At 55.8% G+C, this 25462-nt stretch overlaps 2 protein-coding genes across 2 annotated transcripts; one reads left to right on the forward strand and one right to left on the reverse strand.

The window, feature by feature from the left end:
- The first annotated feature begins 242 nt into the window (after window positions 1-242).
- On the forward strand, window positions 243-18370 carry CA9 (carbonic anhydrase 9). Its single transcript, XM_075078806.1, has 11 exons — window positions 243-453; window positions 9523-9552; window positions 10808-10978; window positions 13199-13341; window positions 14123-14215; window positions 14499-14565; window positions 14887-15044; window positions 15187-15328; window positions 17684-17713; window positions 17856-17949; window positions 18078-18370. Exons 1-11 carry the CDS (start codon window positions 321-323, stop codon window positions 18139-18141), a joined length of 1125 nt encoding a protein of 374 aa, XP_074934907.1. The 5' UTR covers window positions 243-320; the 3' UTR covers window positions 18142-18370.
- Window positions 18371-19032: 662 nt separating this feature from the next.
- On the reverse strand, window positions 19033-25462 carry LOC142050299 (gamma-secretase subunit Aph-1b-like). Its single transcript, XM_075078807.1, has 7 exons — window positions 25237-25462; window positions 22832-23002; window positions 21329-21402; window positions 21037-21159; window positions 20565-20692; window positions 20174-20297; window positions 19033-19938 (listed from the first exon to the last, which is right to left on the reverse strand). The coding sequence occupies exons 1-7, from the start codon at window positions 25347-25349 to the stop codon at window positions 19901-19903; spliced, it is 771 nt and encodes a 256-aa protein (XP_074934908.1). The 5' UTR covers window positions 25350-25462; the 3' UTR covers window positions 19033-19900.

Raw genomic sequence — 25462 nt, forward strand, 5'->3', positions numbered from 1 at the left:
AGGAGAGGGGACACCCACGGCTGGGGGGTCCGAGGAGCTGACTGGGGTCCCTCGTCCCCCGCGAAGGGGCCCCAGGCATGAGCCGGCAGGGGGCTGGGGTGGGATAGGGGCAGCCCCCGGGGGTGTCGGATGTTCGAGTCTCGGGTCGGGCAGCTCACCTGGCCGGGCCGGGCCGGGAGGCGGCAGACTTTGCCTCCAGCCTCTATAAAAGGTAACGGCGACGTGAGTCAGAGCCACCGCCTCCTCCCCGCCCGCTCCCACGTACGCGCAGCCGGGCGGGCAGGCACGGAGCCGCTGGCCGTCCCGCACACTTGCTGGAGATGAGTCGCGCCGCGCTGCTGGTCTCCCTCCTGCTCCTGGCCGCCCCGGGCCGCCCCGGTGCCGGCAGCGACCAGGACCAAGACCATGACCAGGAGCACGGCAGCAAGGACCCCCCGCACTCCCAGGAGAAAGGTGAGCAGGGGTTCGGTCCGCCGGGCGCGGGGCGCCCCGATGCGTGGGGCACCCCACTGCTGGGTTTGCGGTCTCCTGTGCATGGGGTACTCCGGTGCTGGGTTTGGGTCCCTGGTGCCTGGGCACCCCAATACATGGGGCACCCCAATACTGAGTTTAGGGTCCGTGATGACTGGTGTGCCCTCGTGTACGGTGTTTCTCCACCTTCGCAGGATTTGGGATCCCTGATGCATGGGGCACCCCAATGTATGGGGTGCTGGATTTGGGATGCCTAATGGTGGGATCCCCGGTCCTGGGGAGCTCTCCCTTTACTTAGTTTGGGGAGGCTGCTGTACCTCCTGCTGCACCCTTGTTAGGGGTCCAGGTGTGCTCCAGTGTGGGGTGCCCCTGTGCGGCTGTGCCCCCCAGCATTACCCAGCTGTGGGAGCTACCTCGGCCGCCCCCCTCCCCCCCCCCCCCCCAGCACGTCCCTGCCTTTGTCCGCTCTCCCGCCAACTCCTGTGCAGCCCGACCCCTGCCCAGGGGCTGGGGGCCCCTGCCTTGTGTGCAGCCCTTTTCTCCCACTAAGTCCCTTTTGCATCAGATTAGGAGGCTCGCGGCTGCGGTACGGGGGTAGTCAGGGCTGTGCAGCAAGCAGTGCCTTGCTGGGACCACACGGAGGGTCCAGCACCGGACCCCAGCGTGGCAGAATGGCAGCCGGTCCCCTTTGTCCTGCAGCATAGCCTCTTTCCAGCGGGGTCCACTGTGCCTGGTCCTGCACCCGCGTTGTCCCCCCCGCAGGCTAGTGAGGATGGGGTCCGGCCCCACTATGGAGTTGGTGGGGGTCTGCTCCATGGCTGACGATGAGGAACAGGGGATGTGCCTGAACTCGGGGTGTGCCCCCTTCCCTTACCTCCCCCACCCCCGAGATCTGTCTAGCTGGCAGCTTTCAGATTTCGGGGTCACTGTTTTGGGGGGAAAGTCCTGGGTCTTTGTTCTCGATCCCTTTCCTGACTGGGGACTGTGGTGTTGCCAGCCCTCAGCAGGGATTCTGGGGCAGCACCATGCATTTACTTGCGTGGGGCTGAGCACTGCACTGGAACATTCCTGTCCCTGGCTACGCATTTCATCCCAGCTTTGCCCGCGGGTTTGTTTCCTGGGATCAGCCTCATAACGTGTCCTTGGTTTTGCCTCTGGTAAGGAATCGCCCTGACCTGTGCCAGGACAGCTGCCCTGTGGTGTGGACCAGCAATTGTTTGTTGGCGGTGCTGCTTTTGTTGTTGCAATGAATCACATTACTTACCAGAGCCACTCTTGCTGGGCTGAGCACTGGATAGAGATGGGGGTGCAGATGGTCCTTGCCACAGAGATGAAGTAACCCAGGCCACAGGGTGGGAGGGTGTCAGGCACCGAGCATACCAGTGTGGTGTGCTGGCAGCAAGCGGCTGGGCACCATGTGGGATTTGGGATGGGTGGGTGGGGAGACTGGGATGGAGATAGCAAAAGGAGGTGAGGTATGGGAGGTGGCAGGGAGGTAGGTAGGGAACAAGGAGCCTGGCCCACGCTGTACCAGTGTCAGGGGCTGAAGATAAGGCTGGAGTCCCATGAGGGAGCAGGTCTCAGCTGGGACCTACCAAGGTTCCTTCAGGCACTAGAAGCTGTGTGTCTCCGTACTGCTGCCAGGTGATGTCCTGGCTCCCTCTTTGAGGCTTGTGCACAAGGTAGGCCTAGTGGCCCCCCAGCCCTGGGCACTCAGCACAAGCTGCGGGGGGTGTCACTGAGGCTTTGCCAATGGGCTTGCTCTGTGAAGAGCCTCTGGCTTGCCCGGAGTCCTGAGTCCTGTGTTACTGTTTCTTAAAGACACCCATAACTCCCTTTCCCACTGCAGCCTGTTTTGGCACCCAACGTGGGACACGAAAGGTTTGAGATAATAACAGTTGGTGGGCACAGCATTGATTCATCTGTTCTCAATATTAGTTTGTCCAGTCTAATCCATGCTAACTGTGAAGTACACGTTAAAAATTGCTGTTGGCTTTTGTAGTTTGCTGTGCTCTGCAGTGATTAGAGATGTTTTGCTTTGGAGATTTGTTATTAAAACCCTGGCCTTGAGCATTATCTGTTATTTAGGTCTTGCATGGAAGCCGTTACTTTACTTCAGCTACCACCTCATGGAGACAATTAGCAATTATACCTCCTCCTCTGAGAGGTTTTTTATGGAGCAAATACAGAATGGCACCTTAGCTGCCATGTTATAGAATGCTTCCTCCTTCATTACAACAACTTTTCAGTATCTTGAACTTCCTTGGGTATTTAAGATACATCTGCTGGTATTGCTTTGGCAGATGGTTTCAGTTCTGTCTAAGGTTAATAAGCAATTTAAGAATATCATCCAGAGATCTGCCCCAAGGTTTGATAGCTATACATGGCAGGGTATGAGGGATAGTATGGGCAAATGCCTAAGACGGTGGGCATCCCCAGTGTTGTGGGACTTCACCCCTGCATGAGTGCAGAATCCTGAAAAATTAGTAGAATATTTGGAGGAAGTATGTTGTCACCCAGGCAATTCCAGAGAAATACAAATCACTACAATGTGCTGGGGCCTGGCCCATGCCTACCGAGTCCTGGTTAACACTATTCAGAACCCCCAAGGGGAAGCAGCAACCACAGCTCAGGGACCAGCAGCATCAGTCAGCGGGTGGTGAGCGGTTGTATCATTTGTGTTTCTGGCTTTTTCCTTTTTTCCCTTTTCCTTATATTATCATTATTGTTATTACTATAATAATTATCATTATCTTACTTTAATTATTAAACTGTTCTTATCTCAACCCACAAGTTTTTTTTTTTTGGCTTTTGCTCTTCCGATTCTCTCCCGCATCCCAGAGGGGTGGGGGGAGTGAGCGGGCGGCTGCATGGTGTTCAGTTGCCAACTGAGACTGAACCACTACAGTCCCTCCTATTCAGACCTGTCCTACCCTTTATGTCCTCTTCTTGCTCATTACCTGATGCCCTTTTCCTCCAGCTAAGCCCGCTTCTCTTGCTTAATACCCTTTATTCATCTCATTCTCCAGCTGCAAGCACTGATCTGTTCCCTGGGATTTCCCCATTTTTATCCCTTCTGCTGGGATGGCCCTTTCTCTGCAGCACTCTGCAATTGTTTCTGCTTTTCCCTAGTACTTGCTGGGGCAATTGGGTTCACAGCAAGCAGTAATGTGCCCTGGAGTAAAGCCTGCCCCATGCCTTCCTCCACCCAAACCCTAGGACCTCTGGAGAGAGGCCCAGTCTTGGGCCCCATAGCCTGAGCAGTCCTCCCCCAGGAGTACAAGGAACAACTTGCAGTGACCTGTTACCAGTGGCAGATTAAAGGCTGATCCCAAAGGCTTGCAGTGGGTCAGAATTTATAAACACAAAGGGGCTTTAATGCAGCCAGGCTTGGGAGGGATGAGTGCCCCCATGGGCAGTGCATGAAGTGGTGTCCTGGGCTAAAAGGACACGGGTGCTGCACGGGCTGTGTGTCTGGATAGAGAAACCAGGGCTGTGCTGGTGGAGGTAGGGCTGGGACAGCACAACCCTCCTGTAAAGGGGATCCTCGTGAGGCTTGGCAGAAGGATGGTCAGGTTGTGTGCCCACTGTTCAGACCCCATGCCTGTGCCATTCTTGCCTCAGACTGGCCTGGGGAGCTTGATGCTGGCAACTTGAGCACAGTGGCACAGCCTGGGTACCCTAATCAGGTTATTGCTTTCAAGAGACATGGTGCTTGAATGTGTTTTGCAGGCTGGGACCTCGCTGCTGTGTCTCATCAATGCTCTGGGACCTGTACTCTGTGCATATCTACATGTCCTAGTACCTCCTGGCTCACTGAGCATCAGTAATAGCAGCCCACTTTCCCTCCTCTCTGAGCCATGAGGTCCACGGGTACCCCCACAGCCTGGGACTGATCTGCAGACAGGGGCTTCTTCCTTGGGGGCACAATAAGGTGGCCCTGCCCTGGCACCCCTTGTGAACCAGCCTCATCCAACAGGGCTTTGAGCTGGGTCTGGCCCAGGGCTGGGTCTCAGTAGGGAGAGGAGGCTCCCTGTGGCTGAGCACAAGGCATCGTGTGCCCAGCCGATAAGAGAGCAGGATGTCTGAGCTAGAAGCAAGCCTGTTGCCCTGCCCGCCACACACAAGCCATTGAACTTCTGCTGGAGTTCAAGGCAAGCAGGCAGCACTGATGGCTGCGTTGCTGCCAGGCAGGATCCGCAATGTGAAAGGCACACGTGTTTCAGCATTAAGTGCCCTGCAGCTTCAGACTCTGTACCCCTGAACATGTGAAAAGCTGAGGATGGAGGGGACAGACATATAGGGCAGACCCTCTGGTCTGCCTCATTATTGCCTTTCTCTGCTGAGGGGTGTCTCTTGCTCTGTGCAAGTGATCCTGACTCCCCTGGGTGCATGGTCCATCCCTAAGTCCCCATGGTAAGGTCTCCTGGGAGCAGCCTGCTGCATTGGTGCCTCTCCTATGTGGGATTAGCAGCAGCTTGCAGTTGTGCTGGCTCCTCACCCTGCCAAAAGCTGCTCCTACCCTTCCTCCCGGGCTGCAGGACATGCCGAGCAGCACACTGGTAATGGCAGCGTCTGCTTGAACTCGGCAGGAAAGTGTTGTTGGGTGGTGTTGGATGTCAAGGAGGGAAGGGAGCTGGCGCTTGGCAGCAGCGCCAGTATCCCAAAATGGGAGGGCCAAAAGGGAGCGAGCGATAGGGGGAGAAAGCATGAAGGAGGGAGGGAGTGAAAGGGGGAAACTCGGCTGGATTGCAGGCTGCTAGCGGAAGGGGGGCGGTGTTTAGTTCTTAGCGGGAGCGGGGGGGCTCTGCGTGGCTGAGCATGGAGGCTTTCTCGCCTGCAAGGGTAGGCAGCTCCTGTTGGTACACTACTATGTTTTCATGCTGGGACCCTTGCAAGGATTCTTCTTCCTGCATGTTATCTCCCAGTGTGCTCATTGCAGCAGCAAGGTTGTTTCCCCCCATATTTTTGAGAGTGCTTGGCAGTCCCTGCCAGGACTGTGGCTGCTCAGAGGTATGGCAGAGCCTGCAAAGATCTGCAGCACCCACCATCAAGGTGCAGCCACATCTGTTGTGGTGAGTGGCAGCAGTTCAGCAGAGAGAACTGGCACCACACAGCTTTCCACGAGAGAAGACGTGCTCCAGCAGGAGTGTAGGAGGCAGGTTTAAATTATGCAAATTGACTACTGGGCAGGGCAGTGGGTTAATGTTCATGGCAAAGGGCTGCAAGATTGTAAAAGCCTCCACATGGAAGGGACCAGAGTATTTCAGGGCTCCTCTGAGCCACATTGAGACTGGGGCAGGTGCTGAGAGCTCAACTCAGCACTTAGGCTGGGCTCACCTTGATGCTCTCTTGCAGCACTCAGTGCTTGTGCCAAGGGAGCCCAACCCTGCACAGCTGGGCTTGCAAGATGCCTTCCTGCACAGGTGGCCTGGCTGTGCCCAGATCCATGGGATGGGGAAACACACTTGTGTGGCTTCAGTGCGTGGATAAGTGCTCATGGGTCCTCTTGGGTCTGGTGCCAAGAGACCCTCAGGGAAGTCTGTTAGAATCAAAGAATCATTAAGGTTGGAAAAGACCTCTAGGATCATAAAGTCCAACTGTCAACCCAATACCCCCAGAGCCTCCTAAACCATGCCACGAAGTGCCACATCTACACATTTTTTTGAACCCCTCCAGGGATGCTGACTCCATCACCTCTCTAGGCAGCCGGTTCCAATGCCTGACCATTCTTTCAGTGAAGAATTTTTTCCTAATATCCAATCTAAACCTCCCCTGATGCAGCTTGAAGCTGTTTCCTCTCATCCTATCACTTGTTACTTGGGAGAAAACACCGATGCCCACCTTGCTACAACCTCCTGTCAGGTAGTTGTAGAGAGAGATAAGGTCTCCCCTCAGCCTCCTCTTCTCCAGAATAAACAACCCCAGCTCCCTCAGCTGCTCCTCATAAGATCTGCTCTCCAGAACCTTCGCCAGCTTTGTTGCCCTTCCCTGGACACACTCCAGCACCTCAATGTCCTTCTTGTAGTGAGGGGCCCAAAACTAAGCCCAGGATTCGAGGTGTGGCCTCACTAGTGCTGAGTACAGGGGCACCATCCATGATCGCTGCCCTGCTCCTGCTGGCCACACTATTCCTGATATAAGCCAGGATGCTGTTGGCCTTGGCCACCTGGGCACGCTGCTGGCTCACATTCAGCCGGCTGTCAGCCAGCACCCCCAGGGCCTTCTCTGCTGAGCAGCTCCCCAGCCACCCCTCCCCAAGCCTGTAGCGTTGCACGGCATCGTTGTGACCCAAGTGCAGGACCTGGCACTTACCCTTGTTAAACCTCATTGTGTTGGGATGAATCAAACTGACTCCTGGTGCAGCCTTTGGGGTGTTCAAAGCTGCTGAGCTGGTGGGAGGCTGCAGGGAGGGTCCAGAGCCCCCTTGGAAGTGGGAACAGAGAGGCATGGGGGATTTGGGAGCCTGAGGTGAGTGGCATGGTGCTGCACAGCAGGGCAGGTGCTAACATGGTGCTATTGCTCAATCTACAATATCATGTTTAAGCTTCTTTCTGTCAAGACAGAATCTGTGGAGGTGAGCAGAAGTGGGGTTCTGGGGCAGGCCATGCTGGTTGAGGCATGTGCAGTGAGCCAAAGAACTGCATGCCAATCCTGGGCTGCTGTGCCTTACCTGTGCTAGGACTGCCCAATGTGAGTACCACCTAGGGGGGACTCCCATGCTGATAGGCACCTGCAGGAGGGGAATCCTGCCTAGGAAGAGGCAAACGTAGCTCTTGTAAGCCATGACCATCTTGTGCAGATAGTACCAGGTGGGGGAAGACATGCAGTGTTTCTAGAGTCAGTGTAATCTAGAAAGATTTTGGTGCATAATCAGTGTCCAGGGACCAGGTAACCTCTGTGTGAGCAACGTGGGTAGGATGAATCTTAGCTTGCTGCAGCACAGCTGGGTGCATTCCAGGGCAGTGCCATGTGAGCAGTCATGGAGAGGGCACTGAAACCTGTCCCAGGGCACACATGTTCCTCCTGATGCAGGTAGCTATAGCATGCCCAGCCCTCTGTTTGCTGCCCTTTCTTCATATGCCTTTGGGAGTACCCTGTGCCTGGGCAAGTGAGTCCCAACCATTGCTCTGAGCATCAGAAGCACTGCAGAGGTGAGTCACTAGCAATGCTGGAAGGAGCCCCGGGGACTGTTCCCATCTCTGCAACCCCCTATGCCCCTAAGCACCCTCCAGCCCTTCCCAGCCTGGTTTTGCCACGGCCATCTGCTCTCCAGGGTGGCAGCAGGACCAAAGGCCCACAGTAGCGCCCATGCCTGGATCATTGCTGAGGGAGGGCAGGATCCCGCTGGGCTTGGGGCCTTGCATAGGACATCTGGGCCTGGGAAAGTGTGCCTCTTCCTTTCTCACCCCTGAGATGGAATCTGCTCCTATTAATAGCAAGTGGCTGTTGATAGCTGTTGCCAGCAGCAGGGATGGGGACCGGAGCAGTGCCTGCTGGGCCCCTCCTGCATCCTGGAAAGGGTGGCAGGCGCTTGGCCCTGCCAAGAGGCAGAGATGGTATTGGGGCTGGACTGCACCTGCTAAATGCTCCTTTGTGTCCTTGTGTGCTGGGGAGCTAATGGAAGTGGGAGTAGATGCTCACCCTTGCTGCTGGGTGCATGCATCCCTTTGCCCCAAGCCTGTCACAACCTGGCACCTTCTGCTCCTGCCCTTGTGGGCTGGGATGTGCCAACATCCTGTCTGCAATAACAAGCATGCTGGTAAGGACAAGTTAGAGGAGCAGCCCATGAATTACCTGTCATGCCAGTCAGGGCAGGGGCATAATCCGTATGGGCCATGTTTCTCTGCCTGGGGCAAATCCAAGCCTGGCTTCCCTTTGCATGGAGCTGGCTGCATGCAGAAGGGCTGGCAATAGCCAAGGTGTTTGGTCAGGGGCATCTGAGAAGAGGCTCTGGGGCACCTCTGAGGCCAGCTCCAGTGATGTGTCGGGAGCCTGGGCTTTGCTAGCTGGAGGAGAGTGATGGTGCGAGGGCTAGTGTGTGGAGCACTGTCATACATTCAGGACCTGCTTCAGTGGATTTTGCTTTCTCCAGATCTCCACACGGGGGAAACCCCAGCCATGGGAGGCTCAGGGCACACCAGGGGACATCCTGCTGTGCCATGGCTACTGTGCCACAGGGGTGACATGGGATGTGCCAAGGTCCTGGCACAAGCTCCCCCATCCTCCCCCCTGCTTTTTCCAGGGAATAGGCTTCTGTGTGGCGGGACCTTTGTGCAGCTCTGCATGTGAATTTAGGTGGTCCGGTGAGTTGGGGCAGGGGGCTGCCAGGACAGGAGCTGGGTGTTTGGTCTGGCACATATTCTTGTGGCAGCCTGCCCCCATGGTAGGGGCATTTGCTGATGAGGAAGACAAGGTTTTTGTGCTCGTTTGATTCCTCTGCTGTGAGTCCCAGAACCGCTTCCCCCAGCAGGAGGGGGGTGTCTGCACAATGCAGTGCAGCTCACTGCTCAAACTCCTTGTGATGTGGGAGCTGCTCTTCCTGACACACCCTCCAGGGCTTCAGCATCGTAGGAGTGCCATCAGGACAGCCACTTCCCTGGCTGCTCTTGCTTTCAGAGCCTGAGCAGGGAAGCTGCAGACCTGCTTCGTTAAGCGCTTTGTCTTGGGTCAGTGGGAAGTTTTGGCTGCTCTGGGTTAGCTGCAAGAGCGCTGGTAGAGCTGCTCAGTGACGGAAGCCAATACCTCTGATTTTTCCATTATAAGGATGATAACAAAGCATCAAGCCCTGGGGTTTTCCCTCTGGAGGACAACTGCAGGAGACCTGGCCCTGCTCAAAGGAGGCAGTGTCCTCTGGGAGTATCCCCCTTGCTGGGGCAGAGGGAGGAGTGGGAATGCAAAGGCAGGAAGGGGGATTGAAGGCAGTGGGAGCCTAGAGACCCGCTGCTGGGGCTGGGAGTGCTGCCTGGCAGAGGTGTGTTTGCTGCCAACCTTTCCCTTCCATTCATGCGTTTTTTTCTCTCTTCTCTTTTTTTTTTTTTTTTTTTAAAGGTCCTGGTCACAGTCACTGGAGCTATGAAGGTAAATACCCTGCAGTTACTCCTGCTTTTTTCCTACCACTCGGCAGACCCTGGGCCTAAGCCAGCTGTGGTTAATCATTACAGGACTCCTGTGCACACTCCACAGCTCTCCCTTCCCTCCTGTCTGTCCCTGACATCTCAGTGGTGCCCAAAGCTGGGCACGGATGGGCTGAAGAGCCAGGGTTTGCTCTGATTTGAGCAGGAAGCAGCAGCCCTACCGGGGGTTTCCCCAGGCACAGGCTGTTGTGGGATGCCCCTCGGGGCAGAGCTCCTCCCTGAATGGGAGCTCCCCTGATCCTGTGCCAAGCGGGGAAGCAAGCTGGGATCTCCAGGCTGGACTTGCAGCCGGTGCTGGGACTTTGACCTGCCCAGGGATTAGCTTGTGTCCTCACCTCTGTCCTCTGTCACCCTCCCTCCCCATCTTGCCTGGCCCTGCCCTTCTATCATAGCCTGGGGGGCTTCTCCACAGCACCCCTGATGGGCATCATTGCAGTGCTAGCACAAAAACACCCCTTCCCACTGCAGCGATGGGCCAGGCCCCAGCACCATCACTCTGCTCAGGACCAGGGGCTGGCTTGGACCTGCTAATGCCCAGCTCCATCTTTACATGGGTCCTGCAAAAGGGTGGCCTGCGGAGGAGACAGGGTTTGCACTGGCCTAAGACATGTTAGAAGCAGCTCCCTGCAGTGCAAGGGGAGATTTCTGGGGCATCAGCCCTGCTTATCCCACTACGGCACTGTGGAGAGATGGCAGTTCAAACACCCACCCCTGCAGTGTGAGCTGGCCCTTTGCAGGGCCGTACTAGTGTAGTTACCAGCCGGGAACCTGACAGACCTGAGGCTGTGGGCTTGTGTGATCCCAGCGGCACTGTGGTACCTCACCCATGTAGCAGCGTGGGCTAAGTAGTGGGTTGATACCTGCCAGAGGCCAGGCTGTGCAAGGCAGCAAGCGTGTGAATAGCTGCAGAGCAGCAGCTCCCCAGCCTGCCAAGTCCACTTGTAAATGATCATCTCATGCTCTCCCAAACACCCCAAAAATAGACTTTCCTGGCAGCTTACCATGCTCCGAGACCTTTCCTGATACAGCTGCATGCAACACATTGCTGGTCCCAAGCTAACTTGATGGAAACTAACCTTACACACATGGCTTATTCCCTGGCCAGTGCCTGTCCCCTTCCCCGCCACCCACCAAACCTCCCTTCTGGTGGACTCCTTGCCCAGGCAGTCTCACTGGCACTCCCTTTCTCCTTCTACCAGACCGGGAGCACTGGTATGTGGACTACCCGGACTGTGCGGGCACCATGCAGTCACCCATCAACATCGACATCACCAAGACCATCTTCAGTCCCCAGCTGCGGCCGATCCAGCTCTCTGGCTACAGCCTGCCTGCCAACCAGAAGCTCAAGCTGAGGAACAATGGGCACACAGGTGGGTGCAAAGGCACAGGCAGAGGCTGGAGCACAAGTAGAGGCCACTCAGCCTCTTCCAGCAGAACCAGGCTTCTCTGACACCCTTCCCTATGCTCTGGAAAGGGATTTTCTTGCAGGCTGCAGTCATGTTGCCTTCAAGGCCAAAAGGGAAGCACTGAGCTGTTGAGCCTTTACAGGCCTATGTACTTTCCTGGGTGGAGGCGATAAACCAGGAGATGGAGAACTCTCCACTCACTGCCTTTGGGGGCTGGCTCCAGGAGTTTGTTAAAACTCATATTTCCTTTAAAAATGTGTCTCTGGTATTTCTGATGCAGGTTTGCAGCCACTAGTTCCTCCCCTGTAATTCACTTTCAGAGGACTAGTCAGTCTCTGATGTGACTTAGCCTTTAAGGTACCTACCTCTCAGTCTTTTAGGACACAACATTGGCCAACTTCTTTAAGTCTGTACTTCAGGATGTTATCTCAAGATCTTATGAAATGTTTGTGGGTCTTTTGTTTCCTTCCTAGAATTTTAGAACATTTTTGGAAAGTCTGGACACAATTTATTCACATTATTTTAGTTTCAGTTTCACCATGCCAGATATGGAGGAAAACTGCATCTCCTTCCCACTTGCCACCCCACAGCTGGGGATGGTGGATCCTGGTTGTTACCAGCTTTTTCTGGGAGTAAGCTGAGTGTTTTGTGCACACTGGTGTCTACCAGTCTCCAAGCTAAGAAAAGGTGGCAGAGAAAGGGATTCAAACTCATTGAAGGTGTGAAAAGGCATCTCCTTGCCCTGTTGATGGAGCTAGTGAGATGGAGCTGACCTGTGTATACAGCAAACTCAACAGGTCAGACTCACTGTGCATGGTCAGATCAGCCATGCAGTGCATGCACAGAGCTTTATATTACGGCCTTCTGCCCCAGTGTTCCTGCACAGTTAAACTAGTTGAGCTCAGTAGTTGCTATTTTAGACACCCTGGCATCTGGTGTTGCTTGGTGTTTAGAAAAGCAGTCAGAGCATTTTCTTTTGGTGGGGGGGAGGAAATAGTTTTTCACATGCTTATAAGGTGCCTTTTTTGTTCTGGCAACTACCAGTCTGCTTTATGAAAAGCCATAAATAAATAAAAAGTTGCAAGTCTAGTAAGATATTTGTACAGTTACTCCTTTTTGTAATATAAATTGTATAGGCTGTATAAGCTTTCTAAGGGCCTGAAAATGACTCAGGTAGCTAGTAGAAGGAATGCAATGATTTAGACATACAAAAGAAATGTAAAAGCAGATAAATTCCCTGGGAGGGAGCAGTCTCCCACTTCCCGTATTTGAATTTTGTGAGCCCAGTGGCAGGTAACAGAGGAGAGGACAAATGACTCATCACAGCCCTGTTACGTGGTTAATCCCAAACATGTGCCCTAGCTCGGTGATGTGACTAAGGGACATGTTTCCTTCCTCCTTCTTTTTAAGTGAAGGGTTGATATTAAAAATGAGGAAAAGGTGCTTACAAGGATAGGACAGCCTTTCTCAGGGTCCAGGGATGCTCCTCATGTTTTTGCCATGTGTCCAGGTAACTAATCTTTTAGATTTGCCACACTACTGCATGAGTCCAAGATAGCTGGCTAAACCATTTTCAAGGAAAAGGCAAAACCAAGTGTGCATTTACCATACACAAAGAGGCAAAATTTTGGCTCTAAATGCTTTCAAAAGATTTAACGCTTCTGTGTCACCAGCTCCAGTGCTGTCAGATACTCACAGGCTATTTATTTATTTGAAAGGTCCCAGCTTGCTAAGTGTTGCAGCCCTTTCTGTTCCACTGCCCTGCTCTTGCAGGTATTCACCACTCTGACAATATTTTTCTCCATGAATTTTGTCCACAGACTCTTTATATTATTCTCACTTACTGAATAAATTGTTGGATAACATTTGGCTTGGAGTTAGTCCCTGGGAGTCTCTGCAGGGGCTCTTCACTTTCCAGAATTTTCATAGCAGCTATTTTTGAAGCTGATATCTACTAGGGTGTCCTACAACCTGAAGCTGAAAGTTGAACCCTGCCACATTGGTGCAGCTCTGGATATTGACTTGTCCATAGCTTCATGAAAGATGGAAAACAAGTTTGTTTATTTATGACCAATTTCCACAAGCCCAGGGTGACCCTTTCCCTTGAGACATCTCCTCTGTGTACCTCTGGGATGGACTGGGCTTCCTGTTTTACTGACTGACGTCTTCATTCTGCTTCTGCAGTTCTCCTCGAGCTGCCTGACTCACTGGCCATCACTGGTGGCTATGCCCAGCAGTACCGAGCTGTGCAACTGCACCTGCACTGGGGCTCCCTGTCAGGCCATGGATCTGAGCACACCGTCAACGGGCACCGCTTTGCTGCGGAGGTAAGGAGCCCTTGTGGCAGTAGATTCACCTGTTCCTCTCCTGGTGCTGGGCAGGGAAGGTGATGGAGTGCTGCCCCACTCCTAGCGCATGGCCCTGGCTGTCACTGGATGAATGCTGTAACCCCGGGCTGGGATCCCTGCTCCCTGGGCAGCTCTGCAGCAGCAGAATTCAGTGTAGGAGGCCACACTTTAGTGCCGAGCCAGAATCACACTGCAGCCTGCGGTGCAGAGGCAAGGAGGAGGCCACCCTCCAGGACATTCTGCCCACAGGTGGGCTGGGGCTGGCCACGTGTGAGCGCTGCAGCCTGTCCCTGCACTGCAGGCTGGTCCTGGGTTGATGGAGCAGGAGCTGCGGTGGTTCCCAGGCTAGGGGAGCCAGCTCCTCGGGCAGCTGTGAGCAGCCTGCTTTGGGAGCTGCAGGGACCGTTTACTCTGTACACACTGTCCTCCTGCTCTACCAGCTCCCATCTGGTTTTATCCCTCCTTCTCCAGCTGCTGTCTTCAAAGTGAGCCCAGCTATGCAGTATGACCCCCTGGTATCTAGGGCAGAGTTCTGGTTTGCTGTCCCTGACCGGGGAAGTTCCTCCAGACAGACCTTCACGCTTGTTTCTTCACAGCAGTACATTTTTTCGGTCCCACCAGCTTATTCCTGTCTTAGGAGGGGTGCTTGTCACAGGTGCATGTTTCTCCTGGCCCTTGCTCTGCCAGGCTCGAGCTCTGTGGGGGTGAGCACCTCCCGGAGGTGCCCATCCTGCATCAGGATTGCATGTTTCCCTCCCAGATCCACGTGGTCCACTACAACACCAGGTATGACAGCTTTAAGGAGGCAATGGTCCACCCAGATGGCCTGGCTGTACTGGGAGCCTTCCTGGAGGTGAGTCCTATAGATCAGCACTGGGCGAGAAGGGGTTAGGAGCAGGGGCAGGGTGGGACTGAGGTGAGCAGTGTCAGGCACAGTTTTGGGGACTGGCAAAGGTGCAAATGCTTCTGGGGAGAGAGAGGGCAGTCCAGAGGGCAAAGCAGCCCTGATCAGAGGAAGGGGTCACTGGGATAGGTCACTTCTCACAGCGAGTGATACCTCCCTGCTGGCACTGCCATCACCAACCAGTCTCCATTCAGCCCCTGTCCTTGTCATTACTGTGGGGTCTCTGTTGCAGGTCGGGCCAAGGGAGAACCCTTACTATCAAGAAATACTTGGGCATCTGTACAAAATCCAAGAAGAAGGTAAGGCCCTGTCCCACCTAGTACTTGTCTTAGGGGCTGCAGCCCAGCAGAGAAAAGTGCTGCGCAGCAGAGAGAAGTTGCAGCAGGCATTTGCCATATATATGTCAGAAGGGGAGACCATTGCACAGCTTGTACAAAAACAGCTCTCCAAGGTGCCCTCTGCTCGCACGTGCTTTCCCCTGCCTCCAGGGCAAACCCACTGCTCTTTCTCTTGTGCAGCAGAGGCAGCAGTGTGGACCCTGCCACATGTAGTGCTGGTCCTGCCTGTTGCCTTCCAAGGGATTTCCCCTGGTGTCACTCCCATGACGTTTCTCCTCTCAGGTGAGGAAGTCTTGGTGCCTGGATTCAACATTGCAGGTCTGCTGCCTGCCAACCTGAAACTCTACTTCCACTACAATGGCTCTCTGACCACACCTCCCTGCTACCAGACAGTGAAGTGGACAGTCTTCAACCAGACTATGCTGCTCTCTCATGACCAGGTATGTCAGGGCAAGGAGCTCCACGGTGGGTCTTGTCCAGCCTCTCCCTGCGAGCATGACCTGTCTGTGCGGGTCCCCTGGGGCTTGCCTGGCTCCCAAAGGTGGGATGCACCCTGCTCTGCTCATAACATTCTCCTTCCAGATGTCAATACTGGTGAAGACCCTGAGGAACGATGACGGCAAACCTCTGCAGAAGAATTACCGGCTGGTGCAGGACCTGCATGGGCGACGGGTGCTGGCGAGTTTCCAGACCACCCTGGTTTCAGCAAGGCAGCTGCCTTCTGGTAAGGAGTGCGTGAGCATGCTCACGCTGCACCCAGCTGCAGGGATGCAGAGACGGGGTGAGGAGCAGGAGTCAAGGCTTTGCGTCTCTTCCACTAATATAGCATTTGGATGGATTAGCCCTCCCTGGCCGGTGACTTACCGCAGCGCTGGTCTTGAGGTCCTGCTCTCCCCCCATTTCTGCTCTTCTCTCAATCTGCCTGGGGAAGATGGGTTCCTAGGAACTATTTTATTCTTGGTCTTGCAGAAATAACACTAGCAGGACTAGGGGATGTATGGTCAGAGGGAAACAGCCAGGTGCTAGCATCCCAGCTAGCTGCTTCATCCCCAAACACAATAGCCGAGTTCAGTAGGAGCTGCAGAGGTACAGGCTTGCAACAAGCACCCCAACGCCAAACCCTGCGGAAGGGCAGTGCAGGGGACCACTGCTGAAGGCTGCACTCTGCCAGTTGGGCCATGCAGCCAACCCAGCTGGGCACACAGTCCCCTGCCTGAGGCACCTCCGTCTGCCCATCCTCGGCTTATCCTTGAAGGCCTTTCTTGTGTTGGTGGTTTCCAGCAATGAGTAGAAATTCCTGGTAATTGTCAGGTGTGACTATCACTCTGCATCACTCAATTTTTGTCCGTTGCTGCTCTCTGAGGTCACTGGGGTTTTTCTGTCCAACACCCTGTTCCTTCTCTGTTTTGATGGCATTTCCTACACCTTGTGTCAAGGTGACTAATAACAACAGCACACAGGCTTGGTCCCAGGCCCTTGGGCAATGCCTCGGTAACCACACACTGCGGTGCAAGGCACTTCCCTTCACCGTCCCACCTGCAGCCAGCTCACTAATGGCTGCAGGCTTTTAATCGCTGTGGTCTTCAGCCTGGCTAGCAGTTTCCCATGTGGCACCGCATCAAATGCTTCACTGAAGTTGGGAGAGATAAAATCTACCGCATTTTCTTTGTCTAAAATATCACTTATCAAAGAAGGATATCAGGTTAGGCTGGCATGCTCTATCTTTGGTAAACCTGTTAGATACTTTATCATATTTTCCATTTACTTCCAAGCCTCTTTTTTACCACTTTTTTGCCGAAGCTGTTCCAAAGCCTTCAGCTGCTGAGGCTGGGGTGAGGGGGGAGTTGCCTAGCTCACCTTTTTGTTCTTTTTTTCTTTTCCTTGTTTACTGATTGTATCCAATAAGCCCCCACTTTAACAAAGCCACAAAGTCCTTGTTCCTGGAATACTCCCAGATGAGGTTATTGGTCCCCCGCCTTGCATGCATGGAGTTGTTGGGGTTGTCTCGCCACCTCAGTGCTGATAACTGCCTGCTTTAGCCCTGGGGTCACTGAGCACTGAGATGGAGTACTGTTGGGACACGTCTCACTTTGCTTGCTGCTGCACCTCCTGCGCCCACGCTTGTTGATCTTTCCCCAGTCACCCCCAATTCAGGAGAGCCGCTCCTGACCCTGGCTGCTGGGCAAAGGCGATGGCTCCCTCACAGCAACTGCGCAGCTGGATACGGCCCCAGATAGTGCCACTCTGCGCGCGATACCTGAGCCGTGTACAGATGATAATGCAGCTGTTTAAAAGCAATGCTGTCACGCCGGGTAAATATTTGTTGGGCACAGCTCCCGCCCAGTATGTACGGCCACCAAGTTATCCCTGTGTGGGATGCCTGGCTGGCAACGGCCAGCTGCCCCCTCCCGGGGAGCTGCCCACTGTCTTGCTGCAGGCAACTGTCCCCACAGGAGCTTCCTGCTGGGCTCAACCCATGGCCCTCTTTGGGGTCTCCTGCAGAGTTTGGTGCAGTCATGGGCTGCTCCAGTGCTCAGCCCCCTGCCTGCCTGCTTCCCAGGTGGTAGCAGCAGCAATGGGGGGGCTTTTGGCTGGGCTCAGTGAGGCTTTTGTGTGGGCTGTGGTTCAGGGATTCTCTGTTTTTCTCCCCCTTCCCTCAGTGCATATGGCGGGGTGTCAGGGCTAGGCTTCCTGCAGCAAGAATGCTGGAAGCTGCTGGGGATCCAGCAGGCAGCTCTCCCCTGCCTGCCCATGGATGATGGGCAGTCTTGTGGGCAGCCCTGCTACAGCAGCACGGCCTGAAGCCCTGGTGGTTTGACACTTCCCTCCCCAAATACCTCAGGCAATTTCTTGACTGCACTGTCTCTCTTCCAGGTCATGATGGCACAGCAGCTGCAGGTAAGCTAGGGGCTGGCCCGAAATGAGGGGAAGGTGGCTGGGGGTGGTGTACCTGCATGGGAAAGAGGGCTCCTGGCAGCTATGCGCTGAGCTGGGGCACAGGCAGCCATGGTGGGTTTGCAGGGCTGCCCTAGCACCTGTGCAGCTGGTACTCATCTTCTCATCTTTGTCTCTTCTGCAGAAGGACCTTCCAGCTCTTCATTTCACGCAGGTAAACCTGCTCAGCTGAGGCTTCTGCCTTTGTGTCCCCTCTACCTTGAGGCTACCAGCCTGCTCCAGCTGTGCCCCATCCCCCTTGGCTGGTGGCTGCAAGGGACCACCCCCAGTGTAACATGCTTGTGCTTGGCTTGCAGGGGATGTGCTGGCCGTGCTCTTCGGGGTGCTCTTCGCCATCACGGCAATGGCCTTCCTGCTGTACATCTACAAGCACCGCAGCCAGAACACACGGTGAGCGCAGGGGAGTTGCAGCAAGGGGAGGCCTTGGGCGGGGTTAAGGGTGGTCTTTTGGGCAGCAAGATGGGTTAGCAGGGACCCTCTGCCTGCTTTAATGCTCCCCCCACTTCTTCCCCCACCAGGCTGGAGTCACCAACCAAATCCAAGGTCATCTACACAGCAGCCTCCACTGAGAACACCGTGTGAGCCCCATGCTGCCGTAGTGGTCCCAGCCCTGGCAGCTCAGCCTGCCAACCCACCTCCCTTCACTCCCATGCCATGCCGAGGGAGGGCCAGCGCTCCAGCATCACTCAGCTGCATGGGCTGCATACACGGACTGTTTGCCTGAGGCAGCATCTCATACAGACTTCTTTTCTTACAAAAAATGGTAAAAATGTCTTTAAAAAAAAAAAAGTAAAAGCCTCTCACATTGCCAGCCCTCTCTGCTGTCCTTGCATGATGCTGTGGGGCAGGAATAGGCACTGGTGGGACTGACCAACAGAGGAAAGGGGTGCATAGAGACCCCTGTCTGACCAGCTGAGACAGCATCGGCCTCCATGCCCTGGGCAGAGCTCCAGAGCAAGCAGTGCAGGGCTCCTTGCACAGCCCAGCCCTGCCCTCCATCGCTCTGGGCCTTCTTCCTCCTCTTATTTGTGCAAAGCGGTGGAAAAACATAACCACGGCTAGGTACAGCTGGAGAAAGGCAGAGCTGAAGGTGGCAGAGCTACTGCTGCCTTGCTAGCCAGACCCCACCCAGCTCCCCTCTGGCACTACTGTAGCTGGAGCAGTCCTAGATCCACAGCTGCCTCCCACCTTTCCTGGTGGTTCCAGCTGGGAGCATTACAACCCTGCCAAAACCAAGACAAACAGGCCAGGTCTGGGAGAGGAGAGGAACCTGCAGGTCTTTAGCTTTCAGCAGCCTCCACCCCAAAGCAGTAAAACTAGAGCCCAACCCCTGATCGGGGGACAGAGCAGGAGCAAGACCTCCAGGCACTTGGGATCTGCAAGGGCCTGAGTCTCCCCTCCATTCACATCAGTACAAGTCCCTGCCAGCACTGCTGCAGGGTGCTTGCACCCTCCCCACGAGGTCAACACTGCTTGCCTGTGGTATTTCTTTTTATTGGTATAAAAGCCCACTGTGGATAAACTGCCTTCTCAGCCCTGAGCCCAACGGCAGTTTCTCCCTCGCAGCCCTGTGGCCTGAAAATCCCCTTTTAAGTGCCGGACAGAGCAATGGTCTACTGGAATGACCCCTTGAACCCCCTACCCCAGCTGTGCCGGCACCAGCTGTGGGGTTCCATTTCCTGAGCCCTCCACCACCCTCCATGTCCCCTAGGTCCTTTGTACCATCTTTTCCCCATCCTCCTGTTGAGGGTGCTGTCAGACCCCTTGGATCCCCCAGCACTGCACCAGGATGCTGGCTCACTGCAGCTACTGCAGTCCAGTGCCAGGGTTGTGGCTCCCAGGGCAGTGAGGCTGGGCAAAGAGGTGGAGAAAGTAGCAGCACCACAGTGGTCAGCTCCAACCCAGAGCACAGCAGCACTTGGCAAAGCCGCTTCCTCCACTCTGTGGCAAGGAGGCAATGCAGGGCTGACCCCTGCCCTGGCACAGCACATCTTCTGCAGTGGGGGAGTAGCGATGGGTTTCTTTGGGCTCAGGCCTCTGGCAGTCCAATGTAGCATCATTCCCAGGCAGGCTAACTGGGGCTCCGCTTGTGGCGGGGCCAGCAAAGCTGAGTTCCCCAACACTAAGCGGTTTTCTGGGGGCTCCCAAAGGGGCGCTGAAGCGAGCCAGCCACACAGATTGGCTGGCTGCCACAGCCGGACCCCAGCGCCTGCCCTGCAGGGACTGGCCAGGGTCCCCCAGTCCAGGAGAAAAGGTATTGCAGAGAAGGTAACAGCCACTCTTGCCACCAGGATGGAGGGGAGGGCAGGGGTGACTGGGGACAGGAACATCCCGTGGGGCCTCAGGATTCCAGGTGGGGACTGGCTCCGCTCTGTAGACCTGCAGGAACCAAGAGGAGAGGGGGTCCGTTTCCACCAGTATACTTACCCCATCCACTTCCCCCAGGAGAGGCAATAACCTGACTACAGCCCCAAAATCCAGTTTCTCCTCCAGTCTGGCAGCCAAGGGGATGACACCCTTGTTCCAGCCCCAGGGACACCCTTTCCCCATCCAAGGTCCTTGTACCCAGAGGGACCCATAGGGTCCCCCATCCCCTTTATGAAGCAGGACTTACAGAGCAGGAAGCGCCGCAGGTTCTGCACAGATCCCCCCGAGAGCACGTAAGCCCAGGCAGCTGCAGCAGCCATCAGCAGGTAGGAGGGCACCAGGCTGCCCACGTACAGGGGGTTGCAAAATGTCTGGGGAGAGATGTGGGAGGGGAGAGGGGTAAGCAGGCAGGAAAGGACAGGGATAGGATGGGTAGCAGTGTCACCAACCTGATGAACAAAGTGGAACAGGGGACACCAGCTCCAGGATTTGGTTTGTGAAGGACCAGCTGCAAGTCCCATAAACCAACTGCTTTGCTAGTGCCGAAGCCTGTTCCTCCCCCAGCACGGTCACCAGCACGCACTGCAGCAGACCCCAAATATAGGTCCCAGTGCAGAGCTCTGCTCCCAGCTACTCACCGACCCCGAAACAGCGAGGTGCATGACAACGACCGCTGCAATCTCCCACCAGCGCCGATGCTCACAGCCGTGGAAGAAGAGGATCCCCCAGAAGGTATGAAGGAAAATCAGCACCATGGTCATAAAAGCTGCAGGGAGCAGCACAAGGTTATCACCAGGGAACCACCCAACTTGACCTAGCCTGCAGGCTCAGGGAGGGATGGAGAGGAGCCAGGAAAGGGCAACAAGAGCACTACTGGGCCAGACTAGGAGATGCTGGGGCACACCTCAAGTGTGGCAGGGATGGCAGAGAGGAGCAGGGAGGGTCACAGGGAACACAAAGAAGGGTTTGGCAGAGAAACGTGACAGGGGACTGCAAGGAGCTCAGATGGGTAGAAGGTGCAGCGTGAAAGGGATAGCATGGAGGGGAGGCTCCAGGTCTGCTGCCTCTGCGGCGGGGCAGAGACATGAGCAAAGGGTGCCGGTCACTCACCTGAGGTCAGGAAGTAGAGTTGCGAGTCCCCATGGATGCCCACGGTGCCAGGCCCTAATGCGTCTGCCAGAAGATTGATCATGGAGAAGGCGCCGCTCATGAGCCCAAAGCCCACACCAGCCACTGCCGGGACAGAGACACCATCAGGCCCTGAGCCTCCCAGGGCCACCCCGGGTACCTCCCAGCCAGCTTTGGTGTGTGAAACCTCCCTTTCCTCCCCAGCACCTTCCCAGTCCTGCCCAGGCTTGCTCCTCACCCCGCGGTCAGCATGCCTGCTCAGTGCAGCACTCACCATATGCCATTTGCTGGATGGAAATGGGGGAGCAGCCGTCCTCGCTGAGGGCCACCAGCCCCTCTATGGCCTTCCTGTGGGATGAGAGCGTGCTGGAGCCTGGCACAGCCCGGACAACTCCCAAGGTGTGGTGCAGCACCAGGATGGAGCAGACAGGACTGCAGTCTTGCTCTGCACCATCCCACACTCCTGGTAAACTCCCTCCCCATCACCAAGCCACCACACCCATAATGGAGAGCATCTGTGTGACCACCCTGAACCACCAGACAAGCCATGCATGTGAAAACCACGGAAAGCCACATAGAAAGATTTTCCACAGAGGAATGTGACAGCCAGCCCGCCCCACAGAGCAAGGGCTGGGGAGAGCCGACCATCAGGTGCAAAGCAAGCAGCAGCCGCACACGGAAAGCAGCCCCAGTGCAGGCGTGGGAAGCACATGCTGGGAGGGTGTACTGGATCTCTGCATTTATACTCTTAGAAGATGTTGAGAAAAAAAAAGGGGGTGGGGGGGTGTGCAGGGAAGAACTCAAAGAGCTAAAAAAATTATTTGGGGAGAGAAACTGGGAGAGGTGCGCTTCGCGATTTTTAGGCACTAGAGGTGTGGCGGTGAGGAGGCCGCCAGATGGCTCCTCAGCCCAGGGAGGACAGCAGCACTTGCAGCTAGAGATCGGCAAGGCAAATGAAACAAAGTGGTTTGTGTTAGAGGCTGCTCCACGGAGCTCTGCTACCCTCTGCCTGTCTGCCTCCGGCACTGCCCTGCCGCAGGGAGCTGTGGGAGCCTATGTACCTGGCACCCGCTGAGAAGACTGGGGACGCCAACCCCAGCACCACCTCCCCTTGTCTGCCTGCCCAGCCCCAGTGTAGCGTTTGTTCGTCCATCCATCCAAAAGGCGTGCTCACCCAGCAGGCAGCACAAGCCACTGCGCTCCAGGCCAGTGGCGCCTGGAGGCCAGGAGCCTCCCCCTGGGCTGCCATGGGCACCAAGTACCAGGCGGGTGGTGATGTGCCACCCCACCAGAGCCCCAAGACCACTTGCAGGCTGTCCCCACTCACACAAAACCATCCCTAAGAAAAGAACAAGACTCGCCAGGAGGCCAGGGCAGATCCCTGACCCTTCTCTGTCCCCTGCACAGCAAAGCAGGCATTTCCCAGCGCCTGGATTCCCCCCAGCATCCCCCCTAGCTACAGAAGCACTGCTGGTGCTGGACACCGCGGCAGAGAGGATGTGACACATCCTGCAGCAACCCACACCCATAGCCTACCTGTCCCAAATTCAGGAAGACGCTACCAGCCACCCGGGTCCTCCAGATCTTAAGGCTGCTCTGCTTCAACACCTGAGACCCACTTGAGGTCAACACACCGACACAGGTACCACCTGCGTGCTCCCGGCGCTTGGCATCCCCCCCAGCCCAGGCGCTCTCAGCCAAAATCCAGCACCCACCAGGGCCAGGAGGACACGAGGACCTTCCAGCAGTGCTGGAGCAGGGCAGGAGATGTCCGTACCTGAGGAGCTTGTAGTAGAGGAATCGGAATGCCTCCTGCAGCAGCACAGAGAACATCACTCCAAATATCAGGAGCCCCTTCTGCAATGGCTCATCCCGGGGGTCGCTGGCTTTAACTGCAATAAACCAGATGAGGGAGGAGAACAGCAGCGACACCAGCCAGAAGAAAGCCCTGCAAGAGAGAGAGCACCCGCTGGCACCAGCGCTGTGCCGGGGCTGTGCCCATGCCCATCGGCACTGTGCCTGCACCCCTGTGTTAGTACTGGCACTGGCAGCTGTGCCCCAGCCTTGTCCACCCTCCTACCAGTACCAGTGCCATTCTGGTACCAGCGCTGGGCAGGTGGTGCCCATACTGGTACCACTGCTGTGCCCACACTCCTCCACTGCTAACCAGAACTGGCACCAGTGCCCCCATTGTGCCACACCAGTACCAGTGCCAGGCTCATATCCAAGCTGAATCCAGTTCCAGTACTATACCCAACTGATACCAGTGCCCCCGCTGCAGCCATGCACCTGTACCACTACCAGCTGGTGCCAGTGCTCCGCCAATCCCACACCATTACCGATACCAGTGCCGCCCCATCGTGCCCACGCTATGTGGTGGCCACAAGGGTACCAGTACAATAACAGTACTGGTGCCCCTGTTGTGCAAAGAATGGCACCAGTATGAACACCAGTACTGGTGCCACTGTCATGCTCACAATCATACAAATACAAGTACCAGTGCTCCTACTGTACCCACAATGGTACCCATACTGGTACTAGTGCCACTGTCCCACTCACAAGGGTATGAGCACCACCAGTACTGGTGTTCCTGTCACGACGAGGACCACCAGTATGAGTACTGGTGTCCCTAATGTCCCCATGATGGTACCAGTAAGAGAAACAATACTGGTGCCCCTGACATGCAACAGCAGCACTGGTTTGAGTGAAGGTAGTGGTCCTCCTGTTGTACCCACAACGGCATCAGTACTGGTCCCCCCATTGTGCCTCAGCCAGTACCAGTCATGGCCCTGTCACACCCCTACTGGTACTAGCACCAGCAATGGTACCAGCGCCCCTGTCACGGCCATATTGGTACCAGTACTGAAGCTGGTACCAGTAGCCCATGACACCCATACTGGTGCAAGCACTGGCACTGGTCCCCACACTCATGTCACACCCATACTGGTACCAGTACTGAAACTGCTATGAGTGCACCATCATGCTATATTGGTGCCAGCACTGGCACCAGTGCCCCATCACACCCATACTGGTAACAGAACCAAAACTGGTACCAGGCCGCTGTCACACCCATACTAGTACCAGAGGCACCACTGGTACCAGTGCCACTGTCATGACCACACTGGTACAAGTACTGAAATTGGTACCAGCACAGGTAACAGCATGCCTGTCATGCCCATATGGGTACCGGTATCAGCACTGCTACCTGTGCCCCATCATGCCCATACTGCTACCAGCACCAATACTGGTACCAGTGCCCTTATCACAACTATACCAGTACCAGCACTGGCACTGATACCAGTGCCCCTGACATGACCATACTGGTCCTGACACCAGTAACAGCAACCCTGCCACACCCATATTGGTACCAGTACAGGTGCTAGTACCAGTACCCCCGTCAAGCCTACACTGGTACCAGCACTGGCACCAGTGCCACTGTCACACCCACATTGGTACCAGCACTGGCGTTTGTACCAGTGCCACTCTCACGCCCATACTGGTACCAGTACTGGTAATAGCGCACCTGCCACACCCATACTGCTACCAGCACCAATACTGGTAGCAGCGCCCCATCATACCGGTACAGGTCATGTACTGCCTGTACATCATGGCAGCACTGGTACCAGTGCCCCTGTTACAGCCACACTGGTACCAGTACTGAAACTGGTACCAGCAGCCCATGACACCCATACTGGTACCAGCACCAGCACTGGCACCAGTGCCCCTGTCACGACCATACTAGTACCAGCACCAGCACTGGTACCAGTGCCCCATCTTGCCCATACTGGTACCAGGGCCCTTACATGCATATACTGGTACCAGCACCAGCACTGGCACCAGTGCCCCTGTCACGACCATACTAGTACCAGCACCAGCACTGGTACCAGTGCCCCATCTTGCCCATACTGGTACCAGGGCCCTTACATGCATATACTGGTACCAGCACCGGCACTGGTACCAGTGCCCTTGTCATGCCCATATTAATACCAGCAGAGACACTTGTACCAGCGCCCCTGTCACACCCATAGAATACTGAAACTGGTACCAGTGCCCCATCACGCCCATACTGGTACCAGCACCGGCACTGGTGCCACACCCGTACCGATACCGGTGCCGGCCCCCCGTCCACGCCCACACCCCTGCCCGCGATGGCACCAGTGCCCCTCCCGCGCCGGGACTGACCCGGCGATGAGGATGATGATGCGCAGCGGGTCGCGGGCGATGGTGAAGAGGAATAGGCCGAGGGCCGGCCCGAAGGCGATGAAGGTGCACCCGAAGAAGACGGCGAGCGTCATGGCGGCGGAACACGGGAGGCGGGACCGGGGACGGGACCCGGAGGCTCGGCCCTGACCGGCCCCGCCACCCCTCCCCAACCCCGCCCTTCCGGGCCCGCCTCACGTCACGCTCC

Source organism: Phalacrocorax aristotelis, chromosome Z (assembly GCF_949628215.1).
Source record: "Phalacrocorax aristotelis chromosome Z, bGulAri2.1, whole genome shotgun sequence".
Taxonomy (NCBI): domain Eukaryota; kingdom Metazoa; phylum Chordata; class Aves; order Suliformes; family Phalacrocoracidae; genus Phalacrocorax; species Phalacrocorax aristotelis.